At 40.6% G+C, this 24,051-nt stretch overlaps 1 protein-coding gene across 2 annotated transcripts; it reads right to left on the reverse strand.

Moving 5' to 3' along the window:
• Positions 1–687: 687 nt before the first annotated feature.
• LOC131019362 (uncharacterized) lies at positions 688–4,144 on the reverse strand. 2 transcript variants are annotated; one of them, XM_057947892.1, is made up of 2 exons: positions 3,809–4,144; positions 688–2,015 (listed from the first exon to the last, which is right to left on the reverse strand). In XM_057947892.1, exon 2 carries the CDS (start codon positions 2,010–2,012, stop codon positions 921–923), a length of 1,092 nt encoding a protein of 363 aa, XP_057803875.1. In that variant the 5' UTR covers positions 2,013–2,015; positions 3,809–4,144; the 3' UTR covers positions 688–920. The 2 variants fall into 2 exon arrangements, with proteins under 2 accessions (XP_057803875.1, XP_057803876.1); XM_057947893.1 differs by lacking the exon at positions 3,809–4,144 and adding an exon at positions 3,249–3,761.
• Positions 4,145–24,051: the final 19,907 nt, after the last annotated feature.

Raw genomic sequence — 24,051 nt, forward strand, 5'->3', positions numbered from 1 at the left:
AACTACTACTCTCATTCCATTATAAGTGACACAAAACTTTTGGTCATGCAAATTAAAGAAAATATGTAAATTTGTTAGAGGTGGTAGATCCTACATTTTTTCAAGGATTAATATTTTATCATTTATGGAACATGTCACTTATGATTTATGAAACATCTCACTTATAGTAGAACAGTCTAAAATGGAATAAATGTCACTTTTTGATTTTTAGTGGGACAAAGAGAGTATATTGTAAAATTTAATACAATCATTCAGTTTTAATATATATATATATATATATATATATATATATATATGGAAAGAATTGCTTTTTTCAATAATTTATTAATATGAAATTTATAGATTGCATGCAATATTCACACACTCTCTGCTAAAGAAAATAGATTGCGTGCAATATGACTTACTAATGTATTTAATTAGACCGACCATCAATAACACGTAAAATATATGATATTAAAATAATGTATATTATACAATCTGATGGGTGATGACCCCTACGTCCCTAACAAATAAGGCCCAAGACTAGCCTCAATGAAGATAATAAATTACAACCCAATCGCTACAAAAAGTATTATACCTTTCAACCAAACAAAGCTGATACACAGTCGAGAAGAGAGAGGCTAAGAATGAACAAAATGAGTAGGAGACGTAGAAGTTACATTCTTCTTTTACGTAAATACTCACGAGTGAGTGAATAATTAACAAATCATAAACAAATTAATCAGGAATTACAAAGTAAATTACATGAAGCAAGTTTTTCATCCATATTCCTGAGCTATCCTATAATAGTATCTTACAACTCATGAATTAATGGATCATGGAATAGCAAATGTGCATGCAAATGTTAAAAAGTTACAGCTAAGCATTTCCTACCCGTGAACTATAACTTTTTTTATGTTGCCAATTTCAGGCAAAGGTAACTATCTCATCCCTTGATTCACCTCTCTATTCCTTCTCCTCCTCCCGGAACGCCCCAAAAGGACTCTACCTTGACGACGTAGGCGGCCAACCAAAGACGTACCGCCGTTCCCGTCGTTTTCATTTCCGACATCATCATCATTTTCACTATCTTGATCAGAAAACTCTAAATCATCTATTGGGTTATCACGATGCAATCTCATAGAACCTCTATCAAGTGCACCACCGTTGGTGGAGTCTCTCTCTTGTCGTCTAGCACCTCTGTTCGATCCCACATTGCCTGCAGAACCAAAGGCCTGCAGAAAGAGAAACATAGACATCAAATTCCGATTAACGCCAACTTCCATGCCCTCATTCCGTTCCATAGCATTTATATCAAAACCCTCCTCTTCATCTGAATCAAACTCATAATGACCTCCTTCTATCACATAATCACCAAAAAACACTGCCCCCGGCATTGATGATCTTATGGTACTCATCACATCTTCCCTCTCTCGCTCACGCTCCATCCTCCTCCACTTCTGCTCTAGAGTCGGATCCACTTCTCTTGGCTTCGCAGAAGGGTGGTCCGCCCTCACATGTTTCCGCAACTCTTTGAATGTTCCCATAAATGTACAATTTTCCTGCATGCAACTTCGTTTCTTGGCATTGAGTTGCTCTCGTGCAGGCTCCACAACAGTCCATCCCTTCACCTGGCCCCTGCAAAGTGGACATGCAAGCTCTGCAGTATCACCATTGTCTGCAGACTGACCCGAAAACGGACCAATAACTTGACTATCAAGTGAATCGTGAACCGGATGGCTGTCAGGTGGAGTTGCTTTTGCATAGGCCTTCTTGTATTGGTCAAGGCAGTTTGAATAGCGAAAACTGGTCCCGCACATGTAAGGACGGCATCCTTTGTCATGGGAGGAACACAAGAGAAGAACAGCATTGTGAGGACACTCCATGCACACTGAGCATGTAGCATCTTCCCAGTCTTTCTTGATTGCCTTGGAGCAAGTGTCCTCCTTTTCTTTGTAAGATGGTAGGGGGTATGGTGTTGGCCTGCACTGCCGTGAAGCGATCCGGCGCCGACCTCTTGTACCTTTTGCCATGTCCTAAACAACACCCACATAACATAGAACTCTTAACAAACAAGACAAAATTCTCAAAAGCAGCCATTATTAAGACAAAGACAGCTGAGCATAAAACATTGGAAATACAGCAGGTCATGTATAAACATAATCAATTCAACTCAAAATACATGGATATCGTTAAAGCTATCACTGAATAATAGTTTATTCTTTTTTCTTTTCTTTTTTTGATAAATTAACAGTATCAAATAAAGAAATTTAAAGGTCGCGCCACAGGGGACTCGAACCCAAGACCTTTGGCCTTAGGCATTAACCCCTTACTGCTTGGCCAACACACGCACACAAAATAATACTACTAGAATTTTAACATGCAGAAGAAGATGACCAGGCCACCAATCAGAGTCCAGGATAATTGAAGCTAAACGTAAATTATGAGATAAGAGAAAATGAAATTCTAGTACTACCATGCTCAATACATCTTAAAAGTGCCATTACCTTGGCTCACTCACAACAAGAATAAGCACACAAATGAAAAAATTGTAGGTGAAGCAATTGCAAATCAAAACTGTATAAAGAAAAGAGCAAAATGTAAACTATGAAAATATCCAACCAACATAACATGTCAATTATGGAAAGGCAAATCAATCACAAAAGTATCACTTCTCCCATAATCAAAACAAGCAAAAGACAATTCCCTATAACTTCCAACTCAACATCAGTTAGCAAAATAAATTAAAGTATCACTTCTTCCAAAATCAAAACAACCAAAAGACAGTTTCCTATAACTTCAAACTCAACATCAGTGTGCAAAATAAAGTATAGAAAATGCATGCATGTCAAAGAAGTCTTGAAATAAAATATCCTTCATAACCAACTCTAACTTGATCAGCCTTCACATGACTAATGGACCAAAATTTGAAGATCACAAAAGTATAACTTGTAAATGCATTAGTTGAAGGAAGGAATGATATCACCACCAACGGCCATTGCTGTAATAAGTTAAAACTATGAAATCGAAACTTTTCAAACACTAGAACCATTTTCCCAACAGCATAAGCACAAAATTCAGGACTCAATTTCATCCGACCAGATCTCACACTATTGAAATTCCCATTTCTTTAAGAACAACATCAGAGCCCAATACTTGCTAAACAGAATTACCAGTTCAACTGATAAAACAGTAAATAGAGGAGCAACCCGAACATTGCACAAAATTCTAAACCAGAATTCAGCCACAAAAGAGGAGAACAAACCCACCTCGTTATCCACAAAGCAAATCTGGATCCTAGTTGAAGAATTATTGGCGGAGACCAAAATGCACACATCCACTATATTTATATACGCTCAGAAACAAAATTCGATATTTAGAAAATAAAGTATCACTATATCAATCAAGATTCAGATGCACATATACATACACATACACACACACATACACACACACATACACACACGCTGACGTTATTCTATGTAAGAGAGATTCGGATAACATGCCAAGTATACCCCAAAAACACGAAACAACGTGCCACAAGCGCGGAATCACGCGAGGCGACAGATAAGGCTATTGAATTTTTTTAAAAAATCCTTAATTTCACAGAAGCTCAGCTCAATCGACCGAAAAATCGATCGCCCATCAATAAATTATTAGAAAAACCAGCAAAAAGGAATATTATATCAGTTAATGATAAAGGCACCAAAGCACATGCGCCTCGCCGATTTAACCATTAATTAACATCTCAGATTCCCCAATTAATCATGCCTACAGGGAAAATTACGCTGCGAAAAAGAAAATTGATAAATTATGAAGAAATGCTTACCGTATAATTTGGTGGGTTTCTTCGAATTTTAGGAGAAAAAGAAATGTCGATAGAAAAAGTGATTAGGGCTTAAAGAGAGAGAAAGTGGAGTAGATGAAAATGGAAATCGGAGAGATCGAGGGGAAATCAGAGAGCGGGCATTTTCTCAAAATTTCCAATTACTGCTAAAAAATGTGAAGCACCGAAACAAGTAATTACAGAAATGGGCTGAAAACATCTGAAGTCTTCAAATGTAATAAGGCTCTGTTTGGCTAACTTCAAACACAAATGGGTGGTTGTGTCTCTCACTAAACTAGTAACTGATTCCCAACTTCTACTTTTTTTTAGGGGATTCCCAAATTCTACTTTATTCAAATCAATTTTATTAATAGTTTTGTAATTTTTGCCTGCAAAAATAATTACTGATTTTAAATTTTATTTTTAACTTCAGACGTAGAAAATCATATTAATATGACTTAATAGCGGAAATATGAATCATATGATCATATTATATTTTCTTTTTCCTTTTTTTAAAGATGAGCAATAATAATTGCACATTTTTCCCTGTGATTATTGTTAGGGATGTCAATCAGGCCAACCCACTCGGTTTCGGGTCAGCCCATTCGATTTCGGGTTATTTTCGATTCGGGCTAGTCGGTTTTTTTATTTTTCGGGCTAAATTTTTTTGACCCTAACCCTAACCCACTCGGTTTCAGGCTAGCCCGTTCGGGCCCGCAAGTATTACGATTTTTTTATATGTTTAATTTTTGTATAAATAATCATATTATTGTAATAAAAATATATCATATTTTTTAAATCAAGACATTTCACTTTATTTTAGATACAAAAAATAGTGTTATTTTAACATAAGTTTACATAATATCTAACATTAATTTCGTTTCTGATAAAAATTGTATATAGATTTAACATAAATGACTATCTTTCTTTGACTTTTATATCATAGATGTTTGTTATTAACCGTTGGAAAAAATCAAAACATATTCTACAACCTTCAAAATGTTATTATCGAATTAAAAAGTAAAGTATTAAAGTTTAAAAATCAATTATTAAGAATATGTTCAGTTAATCGGGCCAACCCACTCGGTTTTCGGGCCAACCCTATCGGGCTCGGGCTATTTTCGGTTCGGGCCATTCGGGCTAATTTTTTTTCGGACTAAAAATTTTCAGCCCTAACCCACCTTTTTTATCTGTCTATTCGGGTCGACCCGTCGGTTTCGAGCTTTTTTGACATCCCTAATTATTGTTATCATTATAAGCCAATAAAAAAACTAATAAAAATCTTAGGAGATCAAAATTCAATCACTATTAGAGAAAATGGAGAATATTATTAATTTTATTTAAAATCAAAAGATTTTTTTTTTTTTTTGAGTATTTTGAACAACTGGAGAAATCCAAAAGAGCGCTAGAAGGTCTGATTTCATCTTGGGCGTATGCGTCTTGGACAAAAAATTACTCCATAAGAATACTTTTAATTTCATATATAACAGTACCTAGTATACAAGAAAATAATAAAAAGAATTATTTTTTACAAAGAATGAAAAAAAGAGAAACAATACATTAATAAATTACGCATTCTAAGTTTTCGCGAAAATAAAACCATTCAAATTATAAAATAATCATATTAAAATAAGAGTGTGTTCCATTTGATCGTAAATTTATCATGAAAATTGAGATATAACTATTTTTATCTATTTAAATCACTTTTTTTTTTTTTTTCATTTTCTACATAAGAGAATTTCCGCCGGATAAACCAATCAAAATTAAGGTACGATCCCACGCCTTAAACTTTTATGCCATTTTGATTCTTTGAAGGCCCCACTTTTTTTTCTTATTAACTTTAAAGATTACAAAATATTAAAATATTATCATATTAGTACAATAAATATTTATAATAATATTATTAGGAATTAAAGTGAAAATTAGAAATCAGCAGTCTGTAAAAAAAATTCATAGGAGTAACATTTTGAGAAAATTAATATATACTATATACTCCTTTAGTCAATAAAAATAAGTTTCATTTTCTTTTGTTTATAAAAAAAAAATGCCTGAACATTTTTTTTCCAGAAATATTTCACTAATAATTACCCCATTTGTTCCTAAAAAATTTGCCTCATTTGTTTTGTAGTGTGTCTCAAAAAAATTTGTCCCAATCTATTTCTTTTACATGACTACACCATCAACTTTACAATTACAATTCTTTAAACATTATTTTAGTATATGATTTCACCATCAAATAACATTTTATCAACTTTTATTAAAATTCGTATCGTTCTTCTTGCGACGAATTTTTGAGCAATGGAGTGAATATCTTTTTCATGAGATCTTTTCTTCATTTATTAAATAAATAATTTTTTTTAATTTGTGGGGGACTCCTATTTTTGATAAATTAATCATTAAATAAATAAAATTTAAAAATTACTACATCACAGTAAACTTAAATCCAAAATCTTTAACTTATATATTAACTAAAATCCAAAATCTTTAACTTACATATTAACTATTTTACTGTTAAACATTAACCTTCTTGAGAACTTGTTATGGTGGAAAGAGGGAATATATGATTTTTCATTTTCCACAAAGAAGAGCGCAGCTAGGAGAAAAAGGCTTTGCTTGGAAGTTGGAAACGCTTCGCTGAAGCAAGAGACACACAGAGAGATTCGTGAAGTCATTTGTACGCTACTCTCTCTCCACTACTGTCCACGAAACTTTAATTTGATGTGGCGGTTCACGCGCAGAGAGAGAAGACTCATAAACGCACGCGCCTCTTATTGTGCTGAACACTCCCTAATTTGATGAGAAAATGTTGAGCACGCTCCTAGCTTGAGCGTGGAATTTTGATTTATTTGATATATTTCAATTATATCTATATATATATATATATATATATATAGGGTTGGGTTCAATGAAAAAGGCCTAAATGTAAGAAAGAAGAGAGAAGTAATCTCATCCGTTGATCTTATCTAATCTAACGGACATGGTTTATTCACGCCATGTTCAACAGATTTTTTCGTTGAACATTCGTGAACATATACAATATTTTTGGGGGTTCTGGGTTTCGACCCCCCATATGTTCAACGAAAAAATCTGTTGAACATGGCGTGAATAAATCATGTCCGTTAGATTAGATAAGATCAACGAATTAGATTACTTCTCTCTTCTTTCTTACATTTAGGCCTTCTTCATTGAACTTTAGCCTATATATATATATATATATATATATATATATATACATATATTTACTTTTACTCTGAGACCCATAAAAAATACTCCCTCCGTCCACGAAAAAGAGTCCCATTTCGGACTCGGCACGGGTTTTAAGAAAGTTGTTAAAGTAGGTGTAAGTGGAGAGAGAATAAATTTATAGGGGTAATGTTAATAATAATTTTTAAATGCTTAATCTATCCTAATTTCGCACGCCTCTCTCTCTCTTTTTCCTAATACCTTACGCCTCTCACTCTTTTTCTTCTTTCACAAAATTTCGCACACAGAAGCACACCTCTCTTTCTCTCCCTCTCTAATCTGGCACCGTCGTCCTGCTCCCCCCTTCCCTTCAACTCTCTCTTCTTCTTCCTCCCTGAGACGCACACACCCATCCCACCTCTCTCTCGCACACACAAAAAAAAATAGACAGCCGATTCCTCTTCTTCAATCTCCGTCGCGGCCTCGCTGAAAATCCGGCGAGCTGGAGCGGCACCGTGACTCTGGCGCTGATCCGCTTCATCGGCTCAATTGTCCATCCTTCTTCCCCTTTGCAAAGAAAATAAACTCTAAAAGGCGAGCCCTAACTTTCTTCTTCCCTTCTCTGTTCTCGCTGAACCCGTACCAGATCGAGCCCTAGCTTTCTCCATTATAAATCGCTTCCGCCGCTGAAGGATCGGCGAGTGATCGCCGCCTCTCTCTCTACCTTTCTTATTGACGCTCAACTCAAACACAAATCACATAACAGATAAGATCCCCAATCTGCCTTCCTAAATTTCTCTTAGAAATCACTGCCTCCTCCCTCTCACTTTCCGGCGACGTCGCTTAGCCACGAAGGCCACCCCTCTTCAGCCGGAACTCTAGGAGGGCGCTGCCGCCGTTGCTGCAGCTGGAATTTTTGTGGAAGATGTTGTTGGTGGTTGAAACTGATTTTCTTTTTTGGCTTTGTGATTTTCGATTGAAGGTTTTCGGCCATGGTTTTTGGCTTTGTGATTTTCGATTTGAGAATGTATAGAGGATTTTCGATTATTTGTTGTGAGTGGAGCGGTGGCCGGCGACCGGCGTTTCGCACAGAGTGAAGGTGGTGATGATGAGGCAGGGTCTCGCTCAAGAAGGGTTGCTCGAAAATAGGGGAGAGATTTAACAAATTAGGATTATTAGTTAATTAAGGAATTAAGTGAGTTATTTTTAATTATTAAGAAATAAATTAGGATGTCTAAAATTTATTGTGGTGGGTCCATCAATTGCAAATAAACTAAATATAGGAGTAAAGTAAGGGTAAAGTTGTCAAAAAAGTGAAACAGGACTTTTTTTTGTGGACAAAAAAAAGAGGGGAAACATGACTCTTTTTCGTGGACGGATGGAGTATATAGTATCGGACGACATAGATTTTAAAAAATATTATTACAAAGTGTAATTTAAGTGGACTTACATTTCTACATTGTTTGTAATATTTAGTGAGACAATTAATATTATAAATAAAGTATGCATAATTTTTTGGGGCGGACGAAAAAAGAAAACCATGCATATTTTTATGGGACGAATGTAGTACAATTTACAATTGATGTATTTAAAACTTTTCACGTTTCCTCTATTTCACTTTTCCTTTTTTGCTCTACTAATTTTTTAATAAATATATGTAACAGCCCGACTAGGGGTGAGCATAAACCGAACTGGACCGAAAAAATCGACCGAACTGATCATTTTTGGTTCGGTTCCATTCTTGGATTTTTGGGTCGGTTTAAGGTTCGGTTTGCCAATGTATAAACCGATCAAATATCGGTTCGATTTTGATTTTTCGTCCATAGTTCGGTCGAGAACCGAATCGAACCGATATATATATATATATATATATATTATTTAAATTATTATTTACTCCATATTTAATATATTTAGTATACTAAAATTTGAAAACCCTAGATCTAGGGGGTGTATTCGTTGTGGATTTCCACAGACTTTAAAAAGTCCATGGAATTTAAATTCTATGAAATTCACATAGATTCCAGACGACTTTCAAAGAATTCGTGGTTGGATTTCACCTCGATTTTCACTGATTTTGAAGACTTTACTGGATAATTTTGGAATTGAATTCCATGAAACCAGCGCCCGCGGAGAACCAGCGCCCGCTAGAAAAGACCCAGCGACCGTTGAGTTACTGCGAGCGCTGGAAACCCAGCGACCGCTGGGTTCCAGCGAGCGCTCGAACTTTCGCCAGCAGAGACTCCTCAGACAAGTGTTTCCACAACGGCTTCGACACCGGATGCTCGACAAACTCGTAGGTTCCGAACCCTTCCATCCCACCCCTCCCTGCTCCGATTGTTGCCTTTCGCCGGAAGCTGCGCCGCGAGCGTCGCCGATCGCACCTCTTGCCGGAAGCTCCAGACGCGCAGAATCCACTCCATTTCAGAGTCTAGAGGATCCAGTCTCCAGACGCCGCCGCAGCAGCAGCGCCGGCTCCGGCCTCTTCTCCAGTCGTAGCCTACATCTGTTTGCTGCAAAGAAAAGAGAAAGGGACCTGCATGCGTCAATTTCCAGCCCAACTTCCCAATTATTACAAAACCCGGCCCGCGGCGCCTTCTCAAATTATACTGAAGGAGGTAAAATAATTGTTCATTCAAGAAGCCAATTTTTCTTATTGCCAATTTTTTAATTAGGGTTTATCCAACGACCTCTTTCTGCTGGTTCCTTTCTGGGTTCTTGTAGTGCTAATTTCTTTGTTCGGTATGCATTTCTTTCTGATTTTATCCAGTTCTTGGCTTTCTTTGTTGTTTTGTTATTTTTTTTAATTGACTCATGTTTAAACTTGGTGAAATGGAATTCAATTGCGAGTGCAGTAGTGATTATGTGCTTCTGTATCTGAAGCACTGTGATTATTTACGTGATAGAAGGGTATTCTGCTTAGAAGAACTTTTCTTGGTTTGAACGATTGCTGAGTTCCAACGCTCGCTGGCTTCTTGGCCGCGGGCGCTGGAACTCAGCGCTCGCTTAAAACTTCATGGATTTCAATTCTCGTGGTTCTTGGCCGGATTTCGTCGTGTGTTTTTTTTGGATGAAATCCATGAAAGTCATTCCAGATTTTAAGTCAATGGAATAACGAATACACCTAGATTTGTATGGATTTTAAAAAGTCTTGAACGAATACACCCAAATTTATATGGACTTTTAAAAGTCTTGAACGAATACACCCAGACTTTTAAAATCCATAGAAATCCATCAAATTCCACAACGAATACACTCCCCCTAAAGAATTCTTCTAAACCTGATTTCTGCACACCCGTCTTCAAATTCCAATCCACAGATCCACACACCAATTGTGCGTCTGCGGCGCCACGCTGGTGCCACCTCCCTCTCCTCGGCTTCTCCTTGGCCGTTGCGTCACCGACGACGCCGCCCTCCTCGCAGCAGCAGCAGATCGGCGACACCGCGTGCTGTAAAGGCAGCATCCCCAACTCGGCGACTCCTCCCCTGCTCCCCCCACGGACGCAGCCAATAGATCGGCGTCCAGCACCAGCAACATTTCTAATTCCTTTATGCGATTAATTCCTCTATGGATCTGAATCTTTTTTGTTTCTTGAACTTTGTTTGTATTCTATAATCTCCCGTAACTTCTTGCTACGCTTTCCTTCTTTGATTAATTCCTCTATGGATCTGCTTTGGTTAATTCTTTCTTGCTGGAACTAATGTATAATGTATTCAATTTATTAAAATTTAAAATCAACAATTATTTCACGATATGATTTTTGTTCCACTGGGAATGAGCAATTGATTGTTTGTTTATGTAATTAGCAAAGATTAGTGACATTTACGGTCTTCATTTTATGTAAATGAGATTTGCAGTCTTCATATTGATAATTTAGGGATTTCAAGCGGTTCGGTTCGGAAACCGAATGAAACCGATCGATTTTCATTGGTTCAGTTTTAGTCGGTTTTACAGGTTTAGGTTGGTAGGTTCGGTTCCGAAGATAACACTTTCGGTTCGATTTCGATTTAGATAAATTGGGTCGGTTCGGTTTTGAACCGATGCACAGCCCTAAGCCCGACTCCAAACTTAACGGTTGTCCCCACAGACCAACACTTGTCATTTCTAGCGTGCTTTATCCTCGCTCACACGCTCCCCAAGAAACTTTCCAGGGGATCACCCATCTCGAAATTGCTCCAAGCCAAGCACGCTTAACCTTGGAGTTTCTTCCACATGGGCACCAAAAAAGGAGATGCATTTTGTTGATATGAGTAGCTCATTCAAATCCGCTAAACTCTCCTTGAATATGTGGTCCCATTCCAACATATTCTTGGAATTCCTATCGTTCGGGTGTGTTTCGGTTCATCTCATTCCAACATATTCTTGGAATTCCTATCGTTCGGGTGTGTCTGGACAAAATGTGACTTTATGCCCCGGCTTGCGGCAAAAATAACAAATTCCTCTTCGATACAATCATTCTCCGGTGTGATACTTGTTAGGGTGCATTCTCTTTGTCTGCAAATTTATCGTACGAAGATGAGGGATAGGAAAGATGGAGATTTTCACCAACATTTTAATGATCCCCGCTGGTGAAACAAGAAACCAACACCTAGACTAAAGAGCAGTAAACGTAGACTATACCTAGTATGATTGAACGGAGGAGACAAAGAAAACAGTCGGAATGCAGGAACTCAAGAGAAAAACTAATGTTGTCTTTTAGAATGAGAGATAACGTAAGTTACAATGCACGAGCTCAGGGCTTATTTATAGATTACATGGGAGGGCAAAATAGTAAAATCAATGCCCACGCATGCGCCTTGCGTGGTCGAGGGTATGATGGTAAATTCGCCTTTACGCGGGAGATTTCACCGCGCTTTTGTTGATTCCTTCTGGCGAAAGTGACTTCTCTGGTGATCGAGACTCCTCTGGTGAAAGTGATTCTTCTGGCGAGAACGATTCCTCTGACGAAAGTGGCTCCTCTGGCGAAGGTAGTTCCTCTGGCAAAGGTGGCTCCTCTGGCGGGTATGATTCCTCTGGCGAGGACGGTTCCTCTGTGATCACTATTTTATTAGCAACAAAAATACCGCAACTAACACGGTGTAATCGTAGTATAAACAGCAATCGGATATCGTATCCACAGGGACTGTAAAACGAAATCACTCTATCTATTTCCTACACAAACTCTCACAGTATGCAAGTGAAACGATTATGAAGGTGAATTAAGAACTAAGATTAATTAAATAAAACTAAAGAGCATGTAAACTATGATAATTAACTCAAATAAAAGGAAAGCTCTGACCCTAGGGATGTATTTTCACCAATCAACTACATGCATTCAACTTATTGATTCAATTACCAATTTTAATCCAACCCTGATGAAAGATCACTATATTATTCACAAGCGTCTCTAACGACCACCTATGAACGTAGATTAATTAATCCCTTTTCGCATTCAAGACTCCAAGGAATAAATTAACTCCAAATAGCACATAAAGAATAGCTTCCTATAGCTTCACCTGTCGCATTCAAGACTCAAGGCTAACACTATATCATGCATTCCTGAATCGGCTGAACAATTATCGCATTCAAGACTCAAACTGAACAGCTAGACATGTAAATTATTGATCAGATAATTCACAAGAGATTAAGCACCAGGAATCATGAATCATAAGTTAGAGGGCAAATTGATATCAATAAATCAAAAACACATAATCAATCAGCTATATACAAACCCTAGGTTCAGATAAAAGAACTAGCCAGACATAATAAAAGAAAGCAAAAATATAATTAATGAGAACGCAATTGAAAGAACTGAATTAAATAAAACTCTGAATAAAACAATTGTAGCGGTTTGAATCTTCAATCTTGTGGAAATCCAATCCAAGCTGTAAAAACTGGAAAGCAATAATAATCTAAAGCTATGAAACTGAGAAAATAAAAGTTTTGGACTGAAAAAGGAACCCAAAATAGGTCAAAAGAAGACCTATTTATAGTGTCAGGGTAAAATACAGTGTTTGAAACCCAGAAGAACTCTAAAAATCGAAAAATCTCGCAAAACCGCCTATATCGGCGACCAAACTCGGCGATCGCCGAATTGGTCGCCGTTTTTGGTCTGAAAATCGGCCAAATTCGGCGCCCGCCGAATTTAACGCTCGTAGTGCAAATTTGAAACAGGAATTTCGGCGACCAACTCGGCGGTCGCCGTTTAGGTCGCCGAATGTTGACTGCTGCGCGCGACGTTTTTGTTTCGGCCATAACTTTCTCGTCCGATCTCCGATTTATGATCCGTTTGCGCTCACGAACTCGTATCGAGACGATCTACAACTTCTATTTCAGCATAGGTTTCCAAATTCGAACTCAATAAACCTGTAAATTCCTTCAAAGTTCGAGTAAGAATCATGTTTCACAAGATAAAGCAATTTAAGCACAAAACAATCATCCAACACTCAATTTCCTATAAAATTAACATCATATGAACATTAAAAACCATGGAAATATGAGTGTTATCAACTCCCCCAAACTTAAGCCATTGTTCGTCCTCGAATAATGGGAAGAATAAAATCAATAACACGAATGGGTAAGAAATCTAGCTCATCAATGCCTCCGAAAGATAACGAATGATAGAATTCTCAAATCCTCAATAATTAAGCACAAAATTCACCAATAAACACAACCTATAGCAAAATCAACCTTGACATTCCAAACAATTGAATCTCACAAGGTATGTGTATCACTCAACTCTCAATTTGATGGAACGGGACGTGTATACTCTCATCGAATTCAATGCAATATAGATCACTTACCATTAGCTTGCCAATCGTCTACAATCTCCATCGCTAAAAGTGTGCCAGGACTAAGATCAAAAAGGTCTTTTTCTTTGGGTTATAATGTAGGGACATTGGTTAAGGTAGGGAAATATAGGCTAAGTGACTCAAATAAATCAAGAACACCATATGACTTCACTAATCAAGTATGGAATAAATTCCATCTTCCACCCAACTATATCACCATAATCAACACTACTCAAGGGATTTAATCATCACCATACAAAACTAAACACTCTTTTATGCTCTCCATTTATTTCCAACAAACAAAGTCGATTTTCTAACAAATTTCTCAATAAACACTCGACTTTACACTTTTTTTTTTCTTTTTTTTCTTTTTTTTTTCTTTTTCTTGAACAATTTTTTTTTTCTTTTCTTTCCACAACTTTTCTAGAGCTCATAAGAGTAAATAGTATCATAATATCATCCCTTCTTTTTCATGAACCACTATGATATTCACCACACAAAGATTCCCATATACTTCATCACCCCCTATCATCCGGCTAAAGAATAAAAGCTAAATAGGCTCAAAGTGGATAACAAAGGATAAATTTTTTTCGTTAAGGACAGTGTTTGGGAAAATAATGAGGCTAACAAAAGATGGCCTAAAATCATCTCCTAATCTTGGGCACAACAGCAACCTCGACACAGAAACCATGGCAAGTTCTAGAAGATCACCACATGCATGACAAAACTCACAACAAAGAATAAACTGTGTATTATAAACAGTTATGGCTCAAAATCTCACAGGTTTATTCAACGTCTAAAAGTCAAGGTCAAAATCACTCTAGAATTATGCAAATTAGTTCCAATTATGCTTAAATCATCAAAGAAAATCAAATTCAATTTTTTTTTTCACAGAAATCATCATTGGCATCTCACCAGAAATCTAATGGAGTAATAACTAACTCAAAAATAAAACAAACACACACCACCAACCAAGCAGGATAAAACAATAAAGCCAACAAAAAGATAAAAGTGATACACATATCTATTCTCACCCCCCTCCCCCAAACTTATTACAGAACATAAGTTCGAAAATAAGTTTGGAGGGATGATGATATGTGTGTCACTACTCACAGAAAAATACATGCTCCATGGTGGTGGTATGAACAAGGCGCGAGTTCCCGCATCTTCCAAGCTCAACACTGCACTAAACAAAGAAAACAAAGAAACAAAAAGAAACTAAACGAAAGGAAAACAAAACAAAGAAAAAGGTTGGGTTACCTCCCAACAAGTGCTTAATTTAACGTCTAGAGCTCGACGATACCTCAAAAACTCATGGAGGTCGGAAACAACATTCTAACCATTGGAAGGTTTTTCTACTCTTGGGTGCCCTCTCCACCAAAACACTTCTCTTGGCTCGGACATCCTCCACAAGCATTGCCCCTTTTTCATTCTTATTCCGAAAAATCCGGAATTTCACTTTCTTCTTCTTGGGGGTATGGGTTTTCAAAGACCCCCCATCATGCTCCAAAAACAAACACATCTCAAAAGTTAGAACTTCTTTTGGTTTTGGAGTTTTTTTCTTGGCTTCATACTTGGGCAGCTCATTCTTCTCAACCTCTTCATCCTCCGAATTTGCTAGAAAACTGTCAGCCAAATTAATCACTTCATTCTGGGGAACTTTCTTTGGTGGAGGTTTCTTGAAAATCACAGTTTCCCCATAGGCTCCCAATGTCATCGTCCCCCTTTGCATATCTAGCTTTGCTCCACATGTGGCAAGGAAAGGTCTTCCTAACAGCAAAGGCATCTTTGGATCCTCCGGAATATCCAACACTACAAAGTCGACTGGGAAGAAAAAATCACTCACTTTCACAAGCACATCTTCCGCTACTCCTAGAGGTTTAGAGCAAGACTTATCAATAAGCTGAATTGTCTTGTTAGTTGGCTTCAAATCCCCCAGTTGCAACTTCCTATACACTTTGAGAGGCATGACATTTATGCTTGCTCCGGTGTCACACATCACTTCCTCAAACAGTGACTTTCCAATCTTCACAGGAATATTGAAGCTGCCTGGATCTTCTCTCTTTGGAGCCAACTGATACTCCTTCACTGCGAGCACCTCCTCAAATTCATTGAATGCTCTCTTCTTTTCCATCACAGCCTTCACAATTTGCACCTCATTTGGCTTGTTTCTCAAGATCTCCACGGAAGGAATATTCACAGCCAACTTCTTAAATGTCTCCAAAAACTTCTCATCCATCTTCGGCTTTGCCAGTCTATTCGGGAAGGGTGCTACAGGCTTGTACTCTGGCCTGGGAAACGTAGGAGTAGGAATTGGCTTCTTAACAGCAGAGGTATTCGACGATACCTTAGAAGTATGCGGCGAATCGCACACAATCGTCTCCAGGTCATCCTCCTCCATAATCTCTACATTTTTTTCCTTTCCATTCTTGCCGTCCCGCTGCTCTGTATGATCCCGCTGCTCTTCATCCTCAACTGAATTATCAACCACCCGTATGGAATGACATTGCTGATTTTGCTGAGGCTGTTGATGTTGGCTCTTCGGATTGAACTGAGTGTTGCTAGGAAACTTTCCTGGTGTGTGCTGCGCAGCTGCTTGGTTGGCCATCTGACCAACTTGAGTCTCCAACATCTGCACTTGTTTAGACAATGATGAAACATGATTTCCTATTTGACTCACTTGGGTCTCCATGTTGGTCTTCCACGCACCTACATTCGTTTCCAAACCACCTATCTTTCCCAACACCTGCTTCATCATGTCTTCCATCGAATCTTTCTTTGGCTCATTGATAACTCCTCCGCTAGACACAGAAAATCCAGGTGGAGGCTGCAAAGCATTGTTCGGATTGCCGTAAGAAAGGTTAGGATGCGGGCGTGCTCCTGGCTGGAACTGCTGCTGACCCTGTTGAAATTGTTGATTTCTGCCATACATTCCTGGTTGTCCTTGCTGGAAATTCCCATAATTTCTGCCATTCACAAAATTGACATCTTCCATGCTTGACGGGTCTATCACAGCTTGCTCATGACGTCCAACATTCAACGCACCAATTTTTGTAGTCAGCTCTGCCAGCTGTGTAGCCATCGCTGCCTGTTGAGTAACCATTGCTGCCATAGGATCAGAACTGGAAGCAGCTGCCACCCTCTTCAATTGTACTCTTTCTACTGGCCATTGGTAGCTTGTAGCAGCCATACTCTCTATGATGTTCCAAGCCTCTGAACTGCCTTTCTGAAGCAGAGAACCTCCTGCAGCTGTGTCCAAATGCATTCTTGTACGCTCTCCACAAGCATTGTAGAACATGATAATGAGCGTGCCTTCATCAAATCCGTGGCTTGGGCACTTTCTGAGCTTCTCCTGATACCGCTCCCAAGTCTCCGCTAGCTTTTCTCCATCGTACTGTTGAAACTGCACGATGTCCATCTTCAACTTCAACGTAAGGCCAGGTGGATGAAACTTGCGTAGGAATGCATGAGCCAAATCCTCCCACACGATATTCTCTCCCAGCTGCAGCGTATGATACCACGACTTCGCCTTATCTCGCAGTGAGAAGGGAAAAAGACGAAGACGGATAATGTCATCAGGGACACCATTCATCTTCACCGTGCTACACAGCTCCAGGAAATGCGCCAGGTGCGCATTAGGGTCTTCAATCGCTTGTCCACCATATTGGCTCTGTTGGACCATCGTGATCAAACTCATTTTCAGCTCAAAGTTGTTAACGTTCACTCGTGGGGGCTCCTGGTACACATACTGTGGTATGAACGCTTCATTGATGGCTGGTTGTTTCTGAGCCTCTCTTGTCTCCTGTGCATCAAGCAGCTTCTTCAACTGCTCTTGCAAAGCTCGAATTTGGATTTGCTCTGGAGTAGCCATCGTTTCTGTCTCAACTTGATCGTTCTGCTTGTTTAGGTTGCGCAAGGTTTTATTGATTTCAGGGTCAAACTCAAATAGAAGATTTCCGTGAGATCGTGTGTTCATATGCAACCTACAGAAACATCAAAAAGATCAGAAAAGAAAAATAAAAACAAAAAAAAACTTGCAGTACTATAAAGTCCTATTGGAAATATTAAAGCAAAATCTAAACAGTCCCCGGCAACGGCGCCAAAAAGTTGATATCTATTTTATTAGCAACAAAAATACCGCAACTAACACGGTGTAATCGTAGTATAAACAGCAATCGGATATCGTATCCACAGGGACTGTAAAACGAAATCACTCTATCTATTTCCTACACAAACTCTCACAGTATGCAAGTGAAACGATTATGAAGGTGAATTAAGAACTAAGATTAATTAAATAAAACTAAAGAGCATGTAAACTATGATAATTAACTCAAATAAAAGGAAAGCTCTGACCCTAGGGATGTATTTTCACCAATCAACTACATGCATTCAACTTATTGATTCAAATACCAATTTTAATCCAACCCTGATGAAAGATCACTATATTATTCACAAGCGTCTCTAACGACCACCTATGAACGTAGATTAATTAATCCCTTTTCGCATTCAAGACTCCAAGGAATAAATTAACTCCAAATAGCACATAAAGAATAGCTTCCTATAGCTTCACCTGTCGCATTCAAGACTCAAGGCTAACACTATATCATGCATTCCTGAATCGGCTGAACAATTATCGCATTCAAGACTCAAACTGAACAGCTAGACATGTAAATTATTGATCAGATAATTCACAAGAGATTAAGCACCAGGAATCATGAATCATAAGTTAGAGGGCAAATTGATATCAATAAATCAAAAACACATAATCAATCAGCTATATACAAACCCTAGGTTCAGATAAAAGAACTAGCCAGACATAATAAAAGAAAGCAAAAATATAATTAATGAGAACGCAATTGAAAGAACTGAATTAAATAAAACTCTGAATAAAACAATTGTAGCGGTTTGAATCTTCAATCTTGTGGAAATCCAATCCAAGCTGTAAAAACTGGAAAGCAATAATAATCTAAAGCTATGAAACTGAGAAAATAAAAGTTTTGGACTGAAAAAGGAACCCAAAATAGGTCAAAAGAAGACCTATTTATAGTGTCAGGGTAAAATACAGTGTTTGAAACCCAGAAGAACTCTAAAAATCGAAAAATCTCGCAAAACCGCCTATATCGGCGACCAAACTCGGCGATCGCCGAATTGGTCGCCGTTTTTGGTCTGAAAATCGGCCAAATTCGGCGCCCGCCGAATTTAACGCTCGTAGTGCAAATTTGAAACAGGAATTTCGGCGACCAACTCGGCGGTCGCCGTTTAGGTCGCCGAATTTTGACTGCTGCGCGCGACGTTTTTGTTTCGGCCATAACTTTCTCGTCCGATCTCCGATTTATGATCCGTTTGCGCTCACGAACTCGTATCGAGACGATCTACAACTTCTATTTCAGCATAGGTTTCCAAATTCGAACTCAATAAACCTGTAAATTCCTTCAAAGTTCGAGTAAGAATCATGTTTCACAAGATAAAGCAATTTAAGCACAAAACAATCATCCAACACTCAATTTCCTATAAAATTAACATCATATGAACATTAAAAACCATGGAAATATGAGTGTTATCACTCTGGCGAGGACGGTTCCTCTGGCGGGTATGCTTCCTCTGGCGAGGATGATTCCTCTGAAGGGTACGATTCCTCTGGTCGAGGATGATTCTTCTGGCGAAAGCTACCTCGCTGCTTCCCGTGATTCCATTGGTGAAAGCATTCCTCTGCTCTACATATATTACTCCTCATCAACTACTCCCCCCTCTAGTCTGGTTGAACCGGGTATTCTTCGTGTTCAACCAGCGAAGTAATGTTAAAACCAGCGCTGTGCTGTTTTCCTTGATCCCTGCAAATCATGAAGACATAAAACTTCTTAATATTGTAAGAAAGCAAAGGTAAGCCCTGTAAACTTTTTCTTTGGAATTTTTGCTACTCCCCCCTCTGGTCTGACTAGTTCATTCTGGAATGGTGCAACTAGTCAGAGGATTCGCCCGCGTAGATGACGTCACCAGCATTAAATGCCTGCTCTTTCTACAGTGCTTTTTCCGTATCCCAAGGTTACTTTTTCAGCCTTCGCGTCCTTTCGCCTCCCCGTAGAAATTCTCGATCGTCGATTGCTTTTTTAGGGCCATGTGTCGTTCATCCCGTATAGTGGTAGTTGCCCGCGTACGTTACTTAGTCAGTTTTGAATTTTTATCCCTTCATCTTCTTCATTTTGTTTCTGCACTTACTCGTTTTTTCTCTCGATTCCGGCGATTTTCTTCTTACTGTTCCGGCGATTTTCCTGCGACCCCACCGTTCCAGCCCTTTCCGTCGACCTTAAGGAACTCCTGACTGTAGGTAAATCGTGCGCTTCCTTTGCTGGTATCTGTAATTAGTTGTAGTGTAGTTGTGTAATTGTTGGTGCTCTGATTGAGCGTGTTAGAAACCCTAGGCTTTAAAAATTCCGACAATGGCCTCCACTTCCGTTCCCCAACCCTCGCAGTCGCCTTCTCCTTCTCCCCAAGGTTCTTCGTCTTCCTCTCCCCAGCCCCAAGATCCTGTAGACCTTCCTTCCCCTTCCGCCTCACACGATTCTCAGGCTACCCCCAGTCCTTCCCAGCCTAAAAAGAGGACTAAGAAAACACCCCAACCTCCTAAGCCTGTTCCCAACTCTCGCCTTGGTGTCGCGGAGATGGAAAGGATGAGGAACAAGTGTCGTCGTCCCGAAAGCCTAAAATTCCTAGCCTTCTCTAAAGCCTCAACTCCCCCTGAGAGATTGCGCGATCCTAAAACAGCGGCTATTTGGAAAGCCCAGATAGATGCTGGCCTAAGGCTTCCTCCCCCTGCTCTCTTGGTTGAGGTTTGCAACCATTATTGCATCCCTTTCTATCAAATCACCCCCTCTGCCATCTGGAGGTTATATGCCTTCCACATTCTATGCCGAGCCCACGGTGTTGGGGATACCGCCAAATTGTTCTTTCAGACCCAGTCTCTCCGTATGCAAGGCAGTCCCATGTATAGCTTTGCTGGTCTTCAGAAATATCCTACTACCTTCCTTTCTTCTCTAAATTCTTTTGACAAATGTTTTTTAAACCAATATTGTTATGTGCGCACCCTTATTGGCTCCTGGCGCGACCACGGCGCCCTGGAGCTGGAATGGCATAGCCCACGGACCACCTACAAACCAGCCTCTCTGGATGCCCCTTCCGCATTTGACCTGGGGGTTATAGCCCGACTTAATGCCATAAACAACGCCCGCCCCTTAGAATGTAGATCTCTTGCCGAGAATAATTCGGCTTTGGCAACCAATGGTCTGTTTCCCCTGTATCCACAGGCATCAATAGGTAAAAAATATGTGTTAGAAAATATATTGACTTTTGTTACCCTGATTCTAACAGCGTAGAATTTTTTATTTGCAGACATGGCTTGGAGGGCCAAGTGCGGGCTCGATCTGGCTGCCGCCGCTTCTCCCACTCGCAGCGGGGGACGTGGTTCGGGAGGCTCTGACTCCCATACAGGCTTTTTAGAACAACCAACCAGGCCTGAGGTAGACACCTCTCACCCGGTGATAGAGACTCCTGGGATGGATACCCCTTCCCAAGGCTCTCGCCCTGGTAAGGGGAAGAAAAAGGAGGTCCTGCGCACATTCAGCTCGGAGGATTCGGAGGTTGATGTCGGTGGCCTTATTCATAGACGCAGACGTTCCGGTACTGGTGGAGTATCCGGTACTGGTGAAGAAGATGTCCTTGTTGTGGACATTACTGATGACGTCCCTTCTCCCGGCTCGGTCCCAGAGATCGCCACTTCCGGGCTCACAAAGAAGAGAAAAAGGGGCTCTCTGATTTCTGTGGGCGAGAAGGAAAAACAAGAGGGCCTAAAGAAGGCCGGCAAGTCCATGGAACCCACGAAGAAGTCTGCTGGTGGCTCGGGGGCTCTCTCTTCTGCCGCCAAAAAGGGGAAAGGCAAGGTTGCAGACCCTCCCGCTGAGGAGTCAGAGGTGATCATTCCCGGTCCGATTTTGAGTTTATCGGGGCAGGAGTTTGTCGATGCCGTGTCTTCCCGTGTTCACCCGAAGGATAAGGAGATAGCGGGGAAATTGAAACCAGGGGCTCTGGCCAGCCAGCTTGGCCAGTTGGCTCTTCAGGTACCCTGCATTTTGTACTTTAATTAAAGATTAAATTACTAACCTCTTGATTTCTCTGCCGAAATCGATTCTTCTTGGCAAAAGTTATTTCTCCACTCTGACATTACCCCATTTATTTCTCTGCAGGTGGAGTCCCGGATGTGGGCGGCTATCCAGTGCGTCAATAGTTATGATGCACTGGAGAAAGAGAGAGAAAAAGAGCAGGCGGAAGTAGCCAAGCGCGATGACGATGTTGCCGGAGTGGTGGAGCGTCTTAGCAAGGCTGAGGCGGAAGTTGCTACCCTGCAAGCTCGCAATGCTGAGCTAGAGGTGGAGAAGTCGTCCCTAGTCTCTGAGCTGGCCAGGGCTAAAAAGGAAGGTTATGATAACCTTACCCGATTCCGGGAGACGTACCAGCGGGAGCATAAGGACACTTGCCGCCAGTGGAAAAAGGCGTGTGAAGATGCCCAGGTGCGGGGTTATGTATTGGGGGCCAGGGACCAGCGCCTGGAGTTTTTTGTCTCTCCCCAAGGCCAGCGGTTTCTGGATTTCATGTTGGAGGGCACTCTGGCAGCTTTCCAGAAGCATCCCGACTACCTGGAGGGGTTTGCACCCATTTTCGCCCACATTATACAAGAGATATCCACGAAAACGGCGGAGACGGTAGGAGCGACAGAGGAGCAGATCGCGACTCTGGACATGAGGGCCTTGATGGATCATATCAAGGACGAGGACCTCAACAGGATATTGGGGATTGATGCTAAGGCCCCAGCAAAGCCCGCGTGGTGGTACCCGGTCTTGAATAAAGCCATCCCCCAATTCGCCTTTGGGGTTTATCCTGGTCCGGCGTTCTCCTCCCCGAAGTATCAGCCCTCCTTTTGCGCAACTCTGGCCAAATTTGTGGAAAAACTGAGGGGTGGATCTGGTGCTGGCCCCCACAGCCTTGCTCAGTTCCGCATGGAGCCCCCGCTGCCCTCTGGCTTGAAGACCTCCGTCTTCGAGGACACTGCCTCCTCAGCAGACGCTGTGGGACAACTTTATGCCTTGTACCAGAACAAGGATGCGTATATTTCTGAGGCAATAAAGTTGTTGAACATGGAGCAACGTCTGCCCCCGGTGCAATTCTCCGAGATATTGCCGGTGCTTGAGGTAGGTGGTTCCTCTGGTGGAGCTTCCACCGCTCCCAAATCTTCTGTTGTCCCTGCCCTTGTCCTGGATCCCTCTGCTGCTGCTGCCTCCAAGCCCTCTGATACTGCTGCAGACTCCTCTGTTCCTCCTCCCTGATGGCCCTAATCTCCCTTTTTGACTTGATGGATATTTTTGTAACTTTTTGATTTGTAAAAACTTAGTACCTATCTGTGGCTTTTGATGTATAGTCTGCTTCTTTGGCATTTGTAAATGAAATTTCTTCACCGCTTGTTTCGCCTTTAGATCTCTGTGTTGGTCCTGCTTTCTTTCGTGCTTTATGTTATTTTTGTTGCTTGTTGATGTTGAGCTTGCCTTCCCGGATCTCCAACTATGATGTATGTTTTTGTAAAATAGGGTATGATCTCTGTTTTTGTTGAAGTCTTTGTGATTCTTCTGCTGGGAGCATCCTTGGTTTGGCCCGTTGTGCTTGTTCCAAGCATTTCTCTGATCTTCCTCCCTGGGATTTCTCTGACTCCTGTTTTGGGGATTTCGCTGACTTCTCTGGCGAGGATTTCGCTGAATCCTCTGGTGAGGATTTCGCTGACTCCTCTGGTGAGGATTTCGCTGAATCCCTTGGCGAGGATTTCGCTAACTCCTCTGGCGAGGATTTCGCTGAATCCTTTGGTGGGTATTTCGTTGACTCCTCTGGCGCGGATTTCGCTGACTCCTTTGGCGAGGATTTTTGCTGAATCCTTTGGTGGGTATTTCGTTGACTCCTCTGGCGAGGATTTCGCTGACTCCTTTGGCGAGGATTTTCGCTGACTCCTCTGGCGAGGATTTCGCTGCTGCTTCCCATCCAAGCATTCCTTTGCTGCTTCTCATCCAAGCATTCCTTCGCTGCTTCCCATCCAAGCTTGAACACTCTGCGCGGAGCATGGAGGATCCGGGGGGTGCAACCAACTTTCGCGGCTTACGATTAGATAGTAACCCTCTGCGCGGAGCATGGAGGACCCGGGGGGGTGCAACCAACTTTCGCGGCTTACGATTAAACAGAAATAATACCCTGCACGGAGCATG

This window comes from Salvia miltiorrhiza, chromosome 4 (assembly GCF_028751815.1).
Source record: "Salvia miltiorrhiza cultivar Shanhuang (shh) chromosome 4, IMPLAD_Smil_shh, whole genome shotgun sequence".
NCBI lineage: Eukaryota > Viridiplantae > Streptophyta > Magnoliopsida > Lamiales > Lamiaceae > Salvia > Salvia miltiorrhiza.